This window comes from Choloepus didactylus, chromosome 2 (assembly GCF_015220235.1).
Source record: "Choloepus didactylus isolate mChoDid1 chromosome 2, mChoDid1.pri, whole genome shotgun sequence".
In the NCBI taxonomy this organism is placed as follows: domain Eukaryota; kingdom Metazoa; phylum Chordata; class Mammalia; order Pilosa; family Megalonychidae; genus Choloepus; species Choloepus didactylus.
In genome coordinates this window covers 180,399,110-180,412,857 of record NC_051308.1, presented here as the reverse complement: position 1 = coordinate 180,412,857, position 13,748 = coordinate 180,399,110, and the positions used below count along the sequence as shown (strand labels likewise).

The window sequence follows — 13,748 nt, the reverse complement described above, 5'->3', positions numbered from 1 at the left end:
GAGCCCCAATGTTTTTCTTGTTCCTTTTTCCACATTTAGAAAACTGGGGGTGGGGGAGTGGTGGGGGATTTATATGTTTTGAAGTATCCAAATAGTTTTTTTAAATTAAATTCAATTTTATTGAGATACATTCACATACCATAGAGTCATCCATGGTGTACAATCAGCTGTTCACAGTACCATCATATAGTTATGCATTCATCACCCCAATCTATTTTTGAACATTTTCCTTACACCAGAATCAGAATAAGAATAATAAAAGTAAAAGGAACACCCAAATCATCCCCCCCATCCCACCCTATTTTTCATTTAGTTTTTGTCACCATTTTTCTACTCATCCATCCATACACTGGATAAAGTGAGTGTGATCCCACAAGATTTTCACAGTCACACTGTCACCCCTTGTAAGCTACATTGTTGTACAATCGTCTTCAAGAGTCAAGGCTACTGGGTTGGACTTTGATAGTTTCAGGTATTTACTTCTAGCTATTCCAATACATTAAAACCTAAAAAGGGTTAACTATATAGTGTGTAAGAGTGTCCACCAGAGTGACCTCTCGACTCCGTTTGAAATCTCTCAGCCACTGAGACTTTATTGCTTTTTTGTTTCACATCCCCCTTTTGGTCAAGAAGATGCCGGGTTCAGATTCATCCCTGGGAGTCATATCCTGCGTTACCAGGGAGATTTTTATCCCTGGGAGTCAGGTCCCACATAGTGGGGAGGGCAGTGAGTTCACCTGCGAAGTGGGCTTAACTAGAGAGAGCCACATCTGAGCAACAGAGAGGCACTCAGGGGGAGACTCCTAGGCACAATAAGTAGGTTTAGCCTCTCCTTTGCAGCAACAAGCTTCTTAAGTGCAAGCCCCAAGATAGAGGGCTCAGCATACCAAGCTGTCAGTCCTCAGTGTTGGTGAGAACATCAGCAACACTTCCGAATTTTCCCCAGCTCCTCAGGGGAAATATATTTTTATCTTTATTCTCCACCCAGATTACTTTGGGATGTGTCACTATTTCACTCTAACCTATGCAAATCTACCATGTCTCGCTTCTTATTCAAAGTTCCATGTAATTGTGGTATTTGAACAAACTGACAGTAGAAGTTATATTGTTTAGAAAGTATAGATCCTGCACCAAATAAACATCTCTTCCCTTGGTCTCACATGAAGTTGAAGTTTTAACACACAGTTTCAACTTTTACCCTTTGGCCCGATTTGCCCTAGTCTTAACCAGATCTGCTTCATTCATATCTCTGATTGAGTCTGGGCTCTTTTTCAGTTTTTTTTGTTTGTTTTTTTTTATCCCTGGGAGTCAGATCCCACGTAGTGGGGAGGGCAGTGAGAACCCAGACTCAGTTGCTGTATGCACTAACACTGACGTTCGTATCTGCCGACTTCTAGCTCTGAGTTTCGGGTGTCACACAGATGCCCAGTGTTCCAGAGACCAATCAAGTTATACACAAAGGGATCAACATCTCAGAGTTTGGAGACAGCCATTAAAATTCAGGAATAGATTTGACTGCTGTAAGAGCTTATAATCTCGGGACCGTTACAACAATCATTCCCCTGCTAGGTTGTGCTCTAAGATTCAATTCTGAGTTTACAAATTGTAGGTAGTCCATATTGGTGAGGCATTGTAGTGTTTGCTTTTGTTTCTGGCATTCTTCACTCAGAATGCTGTCTACAGGATCCATTCACCTCGTCGTGTGTCTCACAGCTTCCCTCCTTGTAGTTGCTCAGTATTCCAATCTATGCATGTATCATGGTTCCCCATTCTGTTTCTCAGTGGATGTACCCTTACGTCACCTCCACCCATTGCAAATCATGAATATTGCCTCCATAAACACCAGTGTGCAAGTGTCTATTCATGTCTCTACTCTCAGATCTTCTAAGTACGTACCCCATAATAAGGTTGCAGGACCTTATGGTCCCCACATATTTAGCTTCTTGTGGAACCACCACACTGACCTCCAGAGAGGCTACACCATTCTGCCTCCTCCTCAATAGTAAATAGGTACATCCTTCTCTCCATGTTTTCTCCAGCACTTTTACCCCTATTTAAATTTTTTCCTACAATTTTATAGAGCTTCATTCACATACCATACAGTTATCCACAGTGTACAGTCAGTTGTTCACGGTATCATCATATAGTTGTACATATGTCACCACAGTCAGCACTTGAACATATTGATTACTATGAAAAAGTTATTTTTAGTGAATAATGAAAAAGTTGGTAAAAAGAAAAATAAAATGTCATATAATACAATATAATAGTAAGGACAGAGAACACCACCACTACCAAGAATTCCATATCCCTCCCTTGTATCCCTCTCTCATACACAATTAGCTTTGGTATATTGCCTTTGTTACATTTAATGGAAGCATATTACAGTGTTACTGTTGACCATAGACTCCAGTTTGCTTTGATTATGTTTTTTCCCAAATACCGTCCCTTTTTCAACACTCTGCATGGTTGACATTCATTTGTTCTCCCACATGTAAAAACATTTTTGTATTTGTACATTTAGTAACAGTCATTGGCCCCTCCAGTTTTTGCCAAGTTATACAGTCCCAGTCTTCATCATCTATCTTTACCTCTGGTGTCATACATTCCCTTATCCCACCTCTTTCAGCTTTACTCACAGATATCTTTGTTCATTGTACTTACAATATTGTGCTACCATCATACAATATTATGCTATCTATTTCTGGATCTATAACAGTCAATCCTGCTGAACATTCTGTAGTCCTTCAGCATCAAATGCCCAATCTCTACCCTCTTTCTATCTCCTGGTAGCCTGTGTTATCAGCTTTTAACTCATTAATGTTCACTTATGTTAGTGAGACCATACATCATTTGTCCTTTTGTTTCTGGCTAACTTCACTCAACATAGTATCATCAGGGTTCATCTACGTTTTATATGTTCCATGTCTTTGTTCTGTCTTACAGTTGCATAATATTCCATCATGTGTATATACCACAGTTTGTCCACCAGTCTGCTGATGGACATTTGGGCTGTTTCTATCTCTTGGCAATCGTGAATAATGCCACAGTAAATATCGGTTTACAAATGTCTGTTTGTGTCTTAACTTTCAGTTCCTCTGAGTATATACCTAGCAATGGAATAGCTGGGTCATATGGCAAATCTATACTTAGCTTCCTGAGGAATCTCCACACTGTCTTCCAGAGTGGTTGCATCATTCTACATTCCCACCAACAATGAATAAGTATGCCTCTTTTTCTACATCCTCTCCAGCACTTGTAAATTTTTTTTTTTTTTTTGAATAACGAGCATTCTGGTAGGTGTGAGATGATATTTCATTGTGGTTTTGATTTGCATTTGCCTGATAGCCAGTGAAGTTGAGCATTTTTTCATGTGTTTTTGAGCCATTTGTATTTCATTGTCAGAGAAGTGTCTGTCCATGTCTTTTGCCCATTTTTTAATTGGAGTGTTTTGTCTTTCTGTTGTTGAGTTGTAGGATCCCTTTATATATTCAGGATATTAAACCTTTATCTGATATGTGGTTTCCAAATATCATCTCCTGTTGCATAGGCTGCCTTTTTACTTTTCTGACAAAGTCCTTTGATGTACACAAGTCTTTAATTTTGAGGAGATCCCATTTGTCTATTTGGTTTTTTGGTCACTTATGCCTTGGGTGTGAGGTCTAGGAAACCACCTCCTATCACAAGATCTTTAAGGTACTGCCTTACATTTTCTTCAAAGACTCTTACGGTCTTAGTGCTAACATTTAGGTCTTTGATCCATTTCAGGTTAATTTTTATGTAAGGTGTGAGATAAGAGTCCTCTTTCATTCTTTTGGAAATGGATGTCCAGTTCTCCAAACACCATTTATTGAAGAGGCTGCTCTGTTCCAGTTGCTTTGGCTTGACTGCCTTATCAAAGATCAATTGTCCATAGACATGACGGCCTATTTCTGAACACTCAATTCGATTCCATTGGTCGGTATATCTGTCCTTATGCCAGTATCATGCTGTTTTGACCACTGTAGCTTTGTAAATATGTTTCAAAGTCAGGTAGTGTGAGACCTCCCACTTCGTTCCTCTTTCTTAAGATATTTTTGGCTATTCGGGGCACCTTGCCCTTCCAAATAAATTTGATTATTGGTTTTTCTGTTTCTGCAAAGTAAGTTGTTGGGATTTTAATTGGTATTGCATTGCATCTATAAATCTGTTTAGGTAAAATTGCCATCTTAACTGTATCTAGTCTTCCAATCCATGAACATGGTATGTTCTTCCATTTTTTAAGGTCCTGTTCGATTTCTTTTAGCAGTTTCTTATAGTTTTCTGTGTAAAGGTCTTTTGTGGGCTTGGTTAAGTTTATTCTTAAATACTTGATTCTTTTGGTTGCTATTGTAAATGGAATTTTTTTCTTGATTTCTTCCTCTTGTTGCACATTGTGTATAGAAACACTATAGATTTTTTCATGTTGATCTTGTAGCCTGCCACTTTGTTGTATTCATTGACTAGTTCTAGTAGTTTTGCTGTAGATTTTTCTGGATTTTCTACATATAGAATCATGTCATCTGCAAACAGTTAAAGTTTTACTTCTTCCTCTCCAATTTGGATGCCTTTTATTTCTTTTTCTTGCATAATTGCTCTAACTAGAACTTCCAGCACAGTGTTGAATGACAACGGTGACAGTGGGCACCCCTGTCTTGTTCCTGGTCGTAGAGGGAAAGCTTTCAGTCTTTCCCCATTGAGTATGATGTTAGCTGTGGGTTTTTCATATATTGCATTTATCATATTGAGAAAGTTCCCTTCTATTCCTGACATTTGAAGTGTTTTCATCAAGAAAGGATGTTGAATTTTGTCAAATGCCTTTCTGCATTGATCGAGATGATCATGTGGTTCTTCCGCTTTCGTTTATTGATGTGTGGTGTATTACATTAATTGATTTTCTTGTGTTGAACCAGCCTTGCAAACATGGAAGAAATCCCACCTGATCGTGGTGTATAATTCTTTTAATGTGCTGCTGGATTTGATTTGAGAATATTTTGTTAAGGATTTTTGCATCTATATTCATTAAAGAGATTGGTCTCTAATATATATTTTTTTTGTAGTATCTTTGTCTCATTCTGGTATTAGGGTGATGTTGGCTTCATAGAATGAGTTAGTTAGCTTTCCCTCTTGTTCAGGTTTTTTTTGAAGAATTTGAGCAGAATTGGTTCTAATTCTTTCTTGAATGCATGGTAGAATTCACATATGAAGCCATCTGGTCCTGGGCTTTTCTTTTTTGGGAGGTTTTTGATAACTGACTCAATCTCTTTACTTGTGATTGGTTTGTTGAGGTCATCTGTTTATTCTTGAGTCATTGTTGGCTGTTGTTGTGTTTCTAGGAATTTTTCCATTTCATCTAAGTTGTGTAGTTATATTAACGTATAGTTGCTCATAGTATCTTCTCATTATCTGCTTTATTTCTGCAGGTCAGTAGTTATGTCTCCTTTCTCATTTCTGATTGTATTTATTTGCATCTGCTCTCTCTTTCTCTCTCTTTTTTTTGTTAGCCTAGCTAGCAGTCCATCAGTTTTATTGATTTTCTCGAAGAGCCAACTTCTGGTTTTGTTGATTCTCTCTATTGTTTTCCTGTTCTCAGTTTTCTTTATTTCTGCTCTAATCTAATCTTATTTCTTCCCTTCTGTTTGCTTTGGCATTAGTTTGCTGTTCTTTCTCTAGTTCCTCCAGGTGAACAGTTAATTCCTCAATTTTTGCTCTCTCTTCTCTTTTTCTATAGGTGTTTAGGGCAATAAATTTCCCTCTCAGCACCACCTTTGCTGCATCCCATAAGTTTGATATGCTGTGTTTTCATTTGTCATTTGCCTTGAGGTATATACTAATTTCTCTTGTAATTTCTTCCTTTACCCACTGGTTTTCTAAGAGGGTGTTATTTAGCCTCCATGTAATTGTGAATTTCATGATCTTCTGCCTGTTATTTACCTTGAACTTCATTCCATTATGGTCCAAGAAAGTGTTTTGTATGATATCAGTATTTTTAAATTTGTTGAGACCTGCTTTTTGACCCAACATGTGGTCTAACTTAGAGAATGTTCCATGAGCACTTGAGAAAAAATGCATCCTGCTGTTGTTGGGTATGGTGTTCCATAAATGTCAAGTTTAGTTCATTTATTGTAGAATTCAACATCTTTGTTTCTTTATTGATCCTCTGTCTAGATATTCTATCCATTGATAAGAGCAGTGTATTGAAGTCTCCAACTATTATTGTAGAGGTATCTACTTCTCCTTTCAGTGTTTGCCTCATGAATTTTCGGGCACTCTGGCTTGGTGCATAAATATTTATGATATGTTTTCTTGGTGAATTGACCCTTGTATTAATATATAGTGTCCTCCTTTGTCTCTTTTAATTGTTTTACTTTTTAAGTCTTATTTGTCTGATAGTAATATAACTACTCCCACTTTTTTTCTGGTTGTTGTTTGCATGAAATATCTTTTTCCAACATTTCACTTTCAGTCTATTTTTGTCCTTGTGTCTAAGGTGAGTTTCTTGTAGACAGCATATAGGTGGGTCCTGTTTTTTAATCCATTCTGCTAGTCTGTGTCTTTTTATTGGGGAGTTTAATCCGTTAATATTAGAGGCGGTACTTTCTTCTACCAGTTTGTCTTTTGGATTTTTTATGTCATGTTATTTTTTCCTCTCTCTCCTTTTACTCTTCCTGATAATCTTCATTTCTACACTCTTCGCCAAACCTCTTTCACTTGTCTTTTCCTTTCAGCCTGTAGTACTCCCTTTAGTATTTCCTGTAGTGCTGGTCTCTTATTCACAAACTCTCTCAGTGTCTTTTTGTTTGAAAATAATTTTTTAAATTCAATTTTATTGAGATAGATTCAATACCAAGCAGTCATACAAAACATGCATTCAGTTGTTCACAGTACCATTATATAGTTGTGCGTTCATTACCAAAATTAATTTTTAAACATTTTCATTACCACACTCAAAAATAATAAGAATAAAAATTAAAGTGAAAAAGAACAATTAAAGTAAAAATGAACACTGGGTGCCTTTTTTTTTTTTGCCCCCATTTTTCTACTTGTCCATCCATACACTGGACAAAGGGGAGTGTGGTCCATATGGCTTTCCCAATCACATTGTTACCCCTCATAAGCTACATTTTTATACAATCATCTTCAAGATTCAAGGGTTCTTGGTTGTAGTTTGATAGTTTCGGGTATTTATGCTAGCTATTCCAATTCATTAGAACCTAAAAAGGGTTGTTTATATTGTGTTTAAGAGTGCCCACCAGAATGACCTCTGGGCTCCTTTTGGAATCTCTCTGCCACTGAAGCTTATTTCATTTCCTTTCACATCCCCCTTTTGGTCAAGAAGGTGTTCTCCATCCCACGATGCCAGGTCTAGATTCCTCCCCAGGAGTCACATTCCATGTTGCCAGGGAGATTTACTCCCCTGGGTGTCAGATCCAACATAGGGTGGAAGGACAGTAATTTCACCTGCCAAGTTGGCTTAGCTAGAGAGAGAGGGCCACATCTGAGTAACAAAGATATCCCGCATTTTTGAAGGATAGTTTTGCTGGATATGGAATTCTTGGTTGGCAGTTTTTCTCTTTCAGTATCTTAAATATATCATGCCACTATCTTCTCATCTCCATGATTTCTATAGAGAAATCTGTACGTAATCTTACAGAGCTTTTCTTGTATGTGATGGATTGCTTTTCTCTTGCTGCTTTCAGAATTCTCTCCTTTTCTTTGATATTGGGCAATCTGATCAGTAAGTGTCTTGGAGTAGGTCTATTGGGATCTAATCTGTTTGGGGTGTGCTGTACTTGTTTGTTTTTTGGAGGGGGGGCTTGATGGTAAAGTTTTTTTTCTTAAAATGCAGTTTTATTGAGATATATTCATATACCCTACAGTCACCTACAGTGTGCAATCAACAATTCACAGTACCATCGTATAGTTGTGCATTGCGCTGTACTTCTTGAATTTGTAATTTTCTGTCTTTCATAGAGTTGAGAAATTTTCAGTGAATATTTCTTCTATTATTCTTTCTGTCCCTTTTCCCCTTTCTTGTCCCTCTGGGATACCCATAACATGTATATTCATGTGCTTCATGTTGTCACTCAGCTCCCTAAGACCCTGCTTGTATTTTTCCATTTTTTTCACCATCTGTTCTTTTGTGTGTATGAGTTCAAATGTCTTTTCTTCCAGTTCACTGATCCTTTCTTCTGCCTGTTCAAATCTGCTATTGTGTCCCTCCATTGTGTTTTTCATCTCCTCCATTGTGCCCTTCATTCCCATAAGTTCTACCATTTATTTTTTCAAGTTTACAAATTCTTCTTTATGGTCATCCTTTCCCCAGCCTGGAAGTTTTGTCAGTGTCAGAATAGAGTATTTAAAATCACATTGCAGGCTATTATCTGGATAATTACTCTCTAACAGCTTTAATTCTGCCTTTGCCAGGGGGAGCGGGCCTATTGAAGTGTAAAAAGATAAGGAGTCTGAGACAGGAGAAGGGACAAAATGTAGGGATTAAAAAAAAAGCATTTTTGGAGCCAGGGAATGGGTGTCCACTTCTATGTGCCCCCGCATTCTCGAGCCCCGCCCTTCTCTAGCACCCCCAACTCCAAAAATTAATTAATTAATTTGTTATTTAGTTCTGCAGTTGAGGCAGGGTTGAGCCCCCCCTTCTTGCCCTCAGCAGATAGTTGGGTTTCTTTTTCCTTTCAGGGAGCCAGCTGCCAGACAGTCTATGGGTTCTGGGCGGGGAGGGGTGCCAGACGCCTGGTAGGGGGAACTTAAAAAGTTTCCTGCGATCTCAGATTTTCCACCAGTTCTAAACTTGTGTACGGTGTGTGACTGGTCGCTGAAGATCCAGAAAACACTGTTTCATACAGTTCTTGGGTAATTACCAACTGCCCTAGAAGAGAGACTAAATTCCACACCTCACCACTCCGCCATCTTGCCCCTGATCTCCAAATAGTTTTAAAAGCACTGGTTTTTATTTTATATATGGTAACCAAAAAAAAAAAAAAAAAAAAAAAAAGCACCAGTTCTTTTTGAGATGAGACTTTTAGCATCTTGGATAAGGGTACAAACTCAGATGAAGGCTCCTGCTTTAACTGATTTAGCTCTAAAATATATGCATATGATTTTTTGTGGTAGCTTAGGAATAATATGCGTATAAGCTGCTAGAGCTAATAGCACACAAGATGTATTTTTTTCCTATTCGCTTCTTTAACAGAAGAGATGATGTAACTTGTCTAGGGTCACACGGGTAGTTAAGAGCAGAGCCAGGACTATCTAGTGATTTTTAGTTTAGATTATTTTCTACTTTTATCATGTGACTCCTTTATCATTTGGGTCTTATTCACTTCTAAATCCCAGAGTTACGAAGTAGCATATTTTCTTCCAATATTAAATGTATGGAGCTAGATATAAATCCCTGGTTAAAGTTCCTTTTTGGATGGTACACATGCAGATTTGATTATTCTGTCACTGAAAATAGTTCGAAGACTGATTGAATTTGGGAAATGTCTTGCATTTGACATTTTTGTTTTTGGCGTTTAGGTTTTCCTAGGACATTAGTGCAGGCTGAAGCCCTGGACAAAATCTGTGACCTGGATCTAGTGATCACTTTGAATATTCCTTTTGAAACACTCAAAGATCGTCTCAGCCGACGTTGGATTCACCCTCCTAGTGGGAGGGTATATAACTTGGACTTCAATCCACCTCATGTACATGTAAGAATATATGAAGTGCTTTCACAAATTAACAAGAAAAAAGCAAAAATTTGGGGGAAAAAATGGGTGAAGAGTATGAACAGACTACTCAGAAAAGAGCAAATCTACATGGCAAACAAACATTTAAAAATATTCAAATTCACTTGTAGTCAGAGAATGCAAATCAGAGTAAAAATAGGTTATCACTTTAGATCCACTAGACTTTTTAAATTAAAAGATTTAATTAACACTGATCGGGAAATCTGAGAAAAATGGTACTTTCATCTTTATTACAAAAGTTGTTAATAGTCATTTTTTAAGCAAGCTGGCAACATACATTAAAAATTTTGAATAACTATTTCATTCAGTCCATTTTTGGGAATATAGCCTATGAAGAGGTAAGGCACTAGCTGGTAAAGTTGTGTATGGAATGATTCTTTTTTCAGTTTGTTTGCAGTGCAAAAAAAAAAAAAAAATGAAAAGAAAAAGAAAGCAAAATGTTCATTTATAAAGGAATGGTTAATAAATTTAAGAACATCTACCTCTTGAAATATTATGTAATTAGTAAAAAAGAATGAATTAAAACTATACTTTTTGATATGATTTCTCTAGGTTTTCTTAAATAAGAAAAGCAAACAGCAGAATGATCCTATTTTTGTAAAATAGTCACTGTCCCTCTTTATATGTGTGTACATTTGTTCTCTAGCTTTATAGAAATAGGGAGAAATATGTATATACATATGGCTGGTAAAATGGTTGAGGCTAGGACTAGATAAAGGACTGGGGTAAGAGTTCATTGGGGTGGGGAGTTGAGTAAATAGACTGGGGAGACAATATAAAGAGTGTCCTTAAAAGGAAATTCAAAATAGAATATCTATACAATTACCTAAAAATAAATATATGTAAAGTTGTATGTATTAAGAAGCTTTAAATTGTGAAATTCATTTAAAGCATTATTTTTCTTTCTGATAAGAATTAGTTCAATCTGATAATTCTTAACTCCAGTAATTGGGTGGTAAATAGTATTACTTATGATGCAAATGTGGAAAGGGTGGTGATTGTGTTTTACTGGGTTAATCTTTATGGAAAAGGTTAGATTAAGTCAGTGATTACTACAGGATAGTACTTCAAGGTGCCTTCCTAACTCCTAGTGTCAGTAAGGTCCCTGTGAGATGTGTTTCTTTGGGTCAAAACTTGTCTCCTTCTGAAGTCTTCTTTTTAAAATGTAAATAGTTCTGGAATTCCTTTATTGGATCCCTTTCTCCTTTCTTTCCCAAGAAGCTAGGACAAGAAAAAAATGGGCAGAGAGAAAAAGGAGGTTCTGAAAAGTGGGGTTTAGTGTTGGGAACACTGAAGTCCAATACAAATGCTTCACATTTTGGCTCTATCCAGACCTGCTGATGCAAAGATTCTTTAAAAATTTGAGATGCTTTCACACCGAGTTGTTTCCAAAGCCTGGGTTTCCCCAGAAGAACACCTACATTTACACTACTACTTCAAAAGACAGCAATGAAAGTGCTGGTTTAGGCCAACTCTGCCAGCAGCTGTGGCCAGGCTCTTAGGAAAGAAGGTGCTGTTGCCCTAGCATCATTCTGCTCTTTCTGGAGGCAGGTTTGTATTTACTGGTGCTGTGAAGCCCTGGAAGTGACTTCTGAGCTTTGTGGGTCCAAATAAAGTAAACAAGATGGGAATGTAGGTGATGTACAGCTTTATCCCATCCCCACCTCTCCTATTGTGTCACATAGTCTCACAACCATGGAATACACACGTGATCATTATATGGCTCACCAGTAAATCATAAGTGTAAGATAAAGTACCCAGGGCCCTGAGCTGTAATGGAATTTTAGTGTGTTTCGAATTTATAGCTAGTTTCTGATTACCCAATTGAATTGCCTGAGCCTTTTGACTCTTTAGAAGCCTGCCTTTTGACAGATTTATTTCTTGTGACTATATGTCTTCCTTCGTGGGTAATAGCCATAGACATGGGAGGCAAAATTCTGATGGGTCCATTTTAATATTTATAGGTGAATATGGTTCCTGAGGAGGCTAAAATGAATTGAAAATCAGTTTTTGAAATCGTACTTTTTCAATTCTGACTGTCCCTGATTATATGGGTATTTGAATCATGCCTATTTTAATATATCATTATATACAGTATCATTATTTGATCTAGTGAAATAACCTGGTTAAGATTAATCTCAGAGATGCTAACTGATGGAATTTGAAAGCTGGCAGAGATGAGACTCAAAGGTCTTCTCCTAGGTTAGTATTTTTCCTAAGGAAACTGGATTGATTCTTTGAGACATTTTTTTCCCCCATATTAAGAACTCAGGCTTTAGAAAGCAAGGCATTTTGTTAATATGAACTTTTAAGGAATATTTAGAGGACTAGAGTAATATCATATAAAGGTTGTTTGTCGTGAGAGAGGCTGCATTGAATGTTAAACTGTGAATTGAAAGTACCATTTATCAACAGCATTGAAACATCTTTGGAAAGATCTGAGGAATTAATAAGGATTTAATGTCAGCTGTCTTGAGATAAGGTTAACATTCTAAGAATACCTTTTTTTTCCAACTACCCTCACCATAACGTTTGTCACCCAGGCCTAACTCATCACATGGTAGGAATCAAAGGTGAAATACATTGTTTTGCACAGGAAAGTTTTTACCTTTGGAATGGCCCAGCTCTTGGCCATATTAACTTGTTTTTCTGGTACTTTTAGGGGATTGACGATGTCACTGGTGAACCATTAGTTCAACAGGAGGATGATAAACCTGAAGCAGTTGCTGCCAGACTAAGACAGTACAAGGATGTGGCAAAGCCAGTCATTGAATTATACAAGTGAGTGTGTGTCAATATTTTCATGGAGAAGAGCCAACTAGGAAGGTGTGGAGCCTAGTGGGAGTGATATTGGGCTGAGTCAGGGTGGTGTTTATTAAAACTAGTTAAAATCTAAAGGCCCAATCTCTCCCCAGGGTCAGATGAAATGCTGGAGTTCTGCATGGGAGATGACATCTATACTTTTATCATGAAACTGTTGTAACATAAGGACCTAAATCTGATCTTCTCGTTCTGTTCTGATTATAAAATTATATCTAGACTTATTTTCATTTTCCTTATTCAAGTGGCTGAGTTAATGGTAAATATTTTATGCTTCTATATTTAAATATCTGATTGGATAGAAGATTAAAAGGACTTTGGGCCTGGATGTGTTTGTAGGGAGTTTAACAGAGAAAAGCTAAAACCATATACTATAGATTACAAATTCAAATAACTACAAAAGACAGGCAGGTATTAGAAATCCCCCTCATGGAGGATGTGTTGAGCTAGGTGGTTGAATGACAGTTGAACTGGACGGTTCCTGTGCTGTGCCAGCCAATTCTCATTGCAGGGGCACACAGACCTGGTGGCGCTAACAATTCCTGTTTCTCAAGAGAGACAGAAATCTGGCTTTTTTAGTTTTTATATTGGCAACTAATTCAAATTGTTAACACTGTTTCAAGCCAAACAAAACACATATGCTGTTCCAGTTTGCTAATGCTGCCGTTATACAAAATACCAGAAATGGATTGACTTTTATAAAGGGGATTTATTAAGTTACAAAGTTACAGTCTTAAAGCCATGAAGTGTCCAAGATAAGGTATCAACAATAGGGTACCTTCACTGAAGAATGGCTGATGGCGTCTGGAAAACCTCTGTTAGCTGGGAGGGCACATGGCTAGCGTCTGCTGATCCTGGATTGTGTTCCAGCTCCTCTCTTAGCTCCTGTGTGTTCTTGGCTCTTTCTCCCAGGACGTTTCTAAGCACCTGGGGGTCCTGTCTTAGCATATCCCAGGGCAAACTCTGGGCTTCCTCTCTCTTAGCTTCTCCACAGCAAACTCTGGGCTAGCAGAAGTTTGCTTTCAACAGCCATCTCTCAAATGTCTCTCTCAGCTGCCAACACTGAGCTCCTGTCTGAGCTCTTATAGGACTCCAGTTAACTAATCAAAACCCATGCTGAATGGGTGGGGCCACACACCTCCATGGAAATAATCTAATCAAAGG

General features: G+C 37.6%; 1 protein-coding gene across 4 annotated transcripts in view; it reads left to right on the top strand.

The window, feature by feature from the left end:
• The window catches only part of AK4 (adenylate kinase 4), a 103,793-nt gene that overhangs the window by 75,346 nt on the left and 14,699 nt on the right, over positions 1-13,748 (top strand). For all 4 annotated transcript variants that reach the window (XM_037827009.1, XM_037827010.1, XM_037827012.1 and 1 more), the window contains 2 exons: positions 9,553-9,725; positions 12,427-12,545. In XM_037827009.1, coding sequence (XP_037682937.1) covers positions 9,553-9,725; positions 12,427-12,545 — 292 coding nt within the window. The remainder of the gene's footprint in view (positions 1-9,552; positions 9,726-12,426; positions 12,546-13,748) is intronic.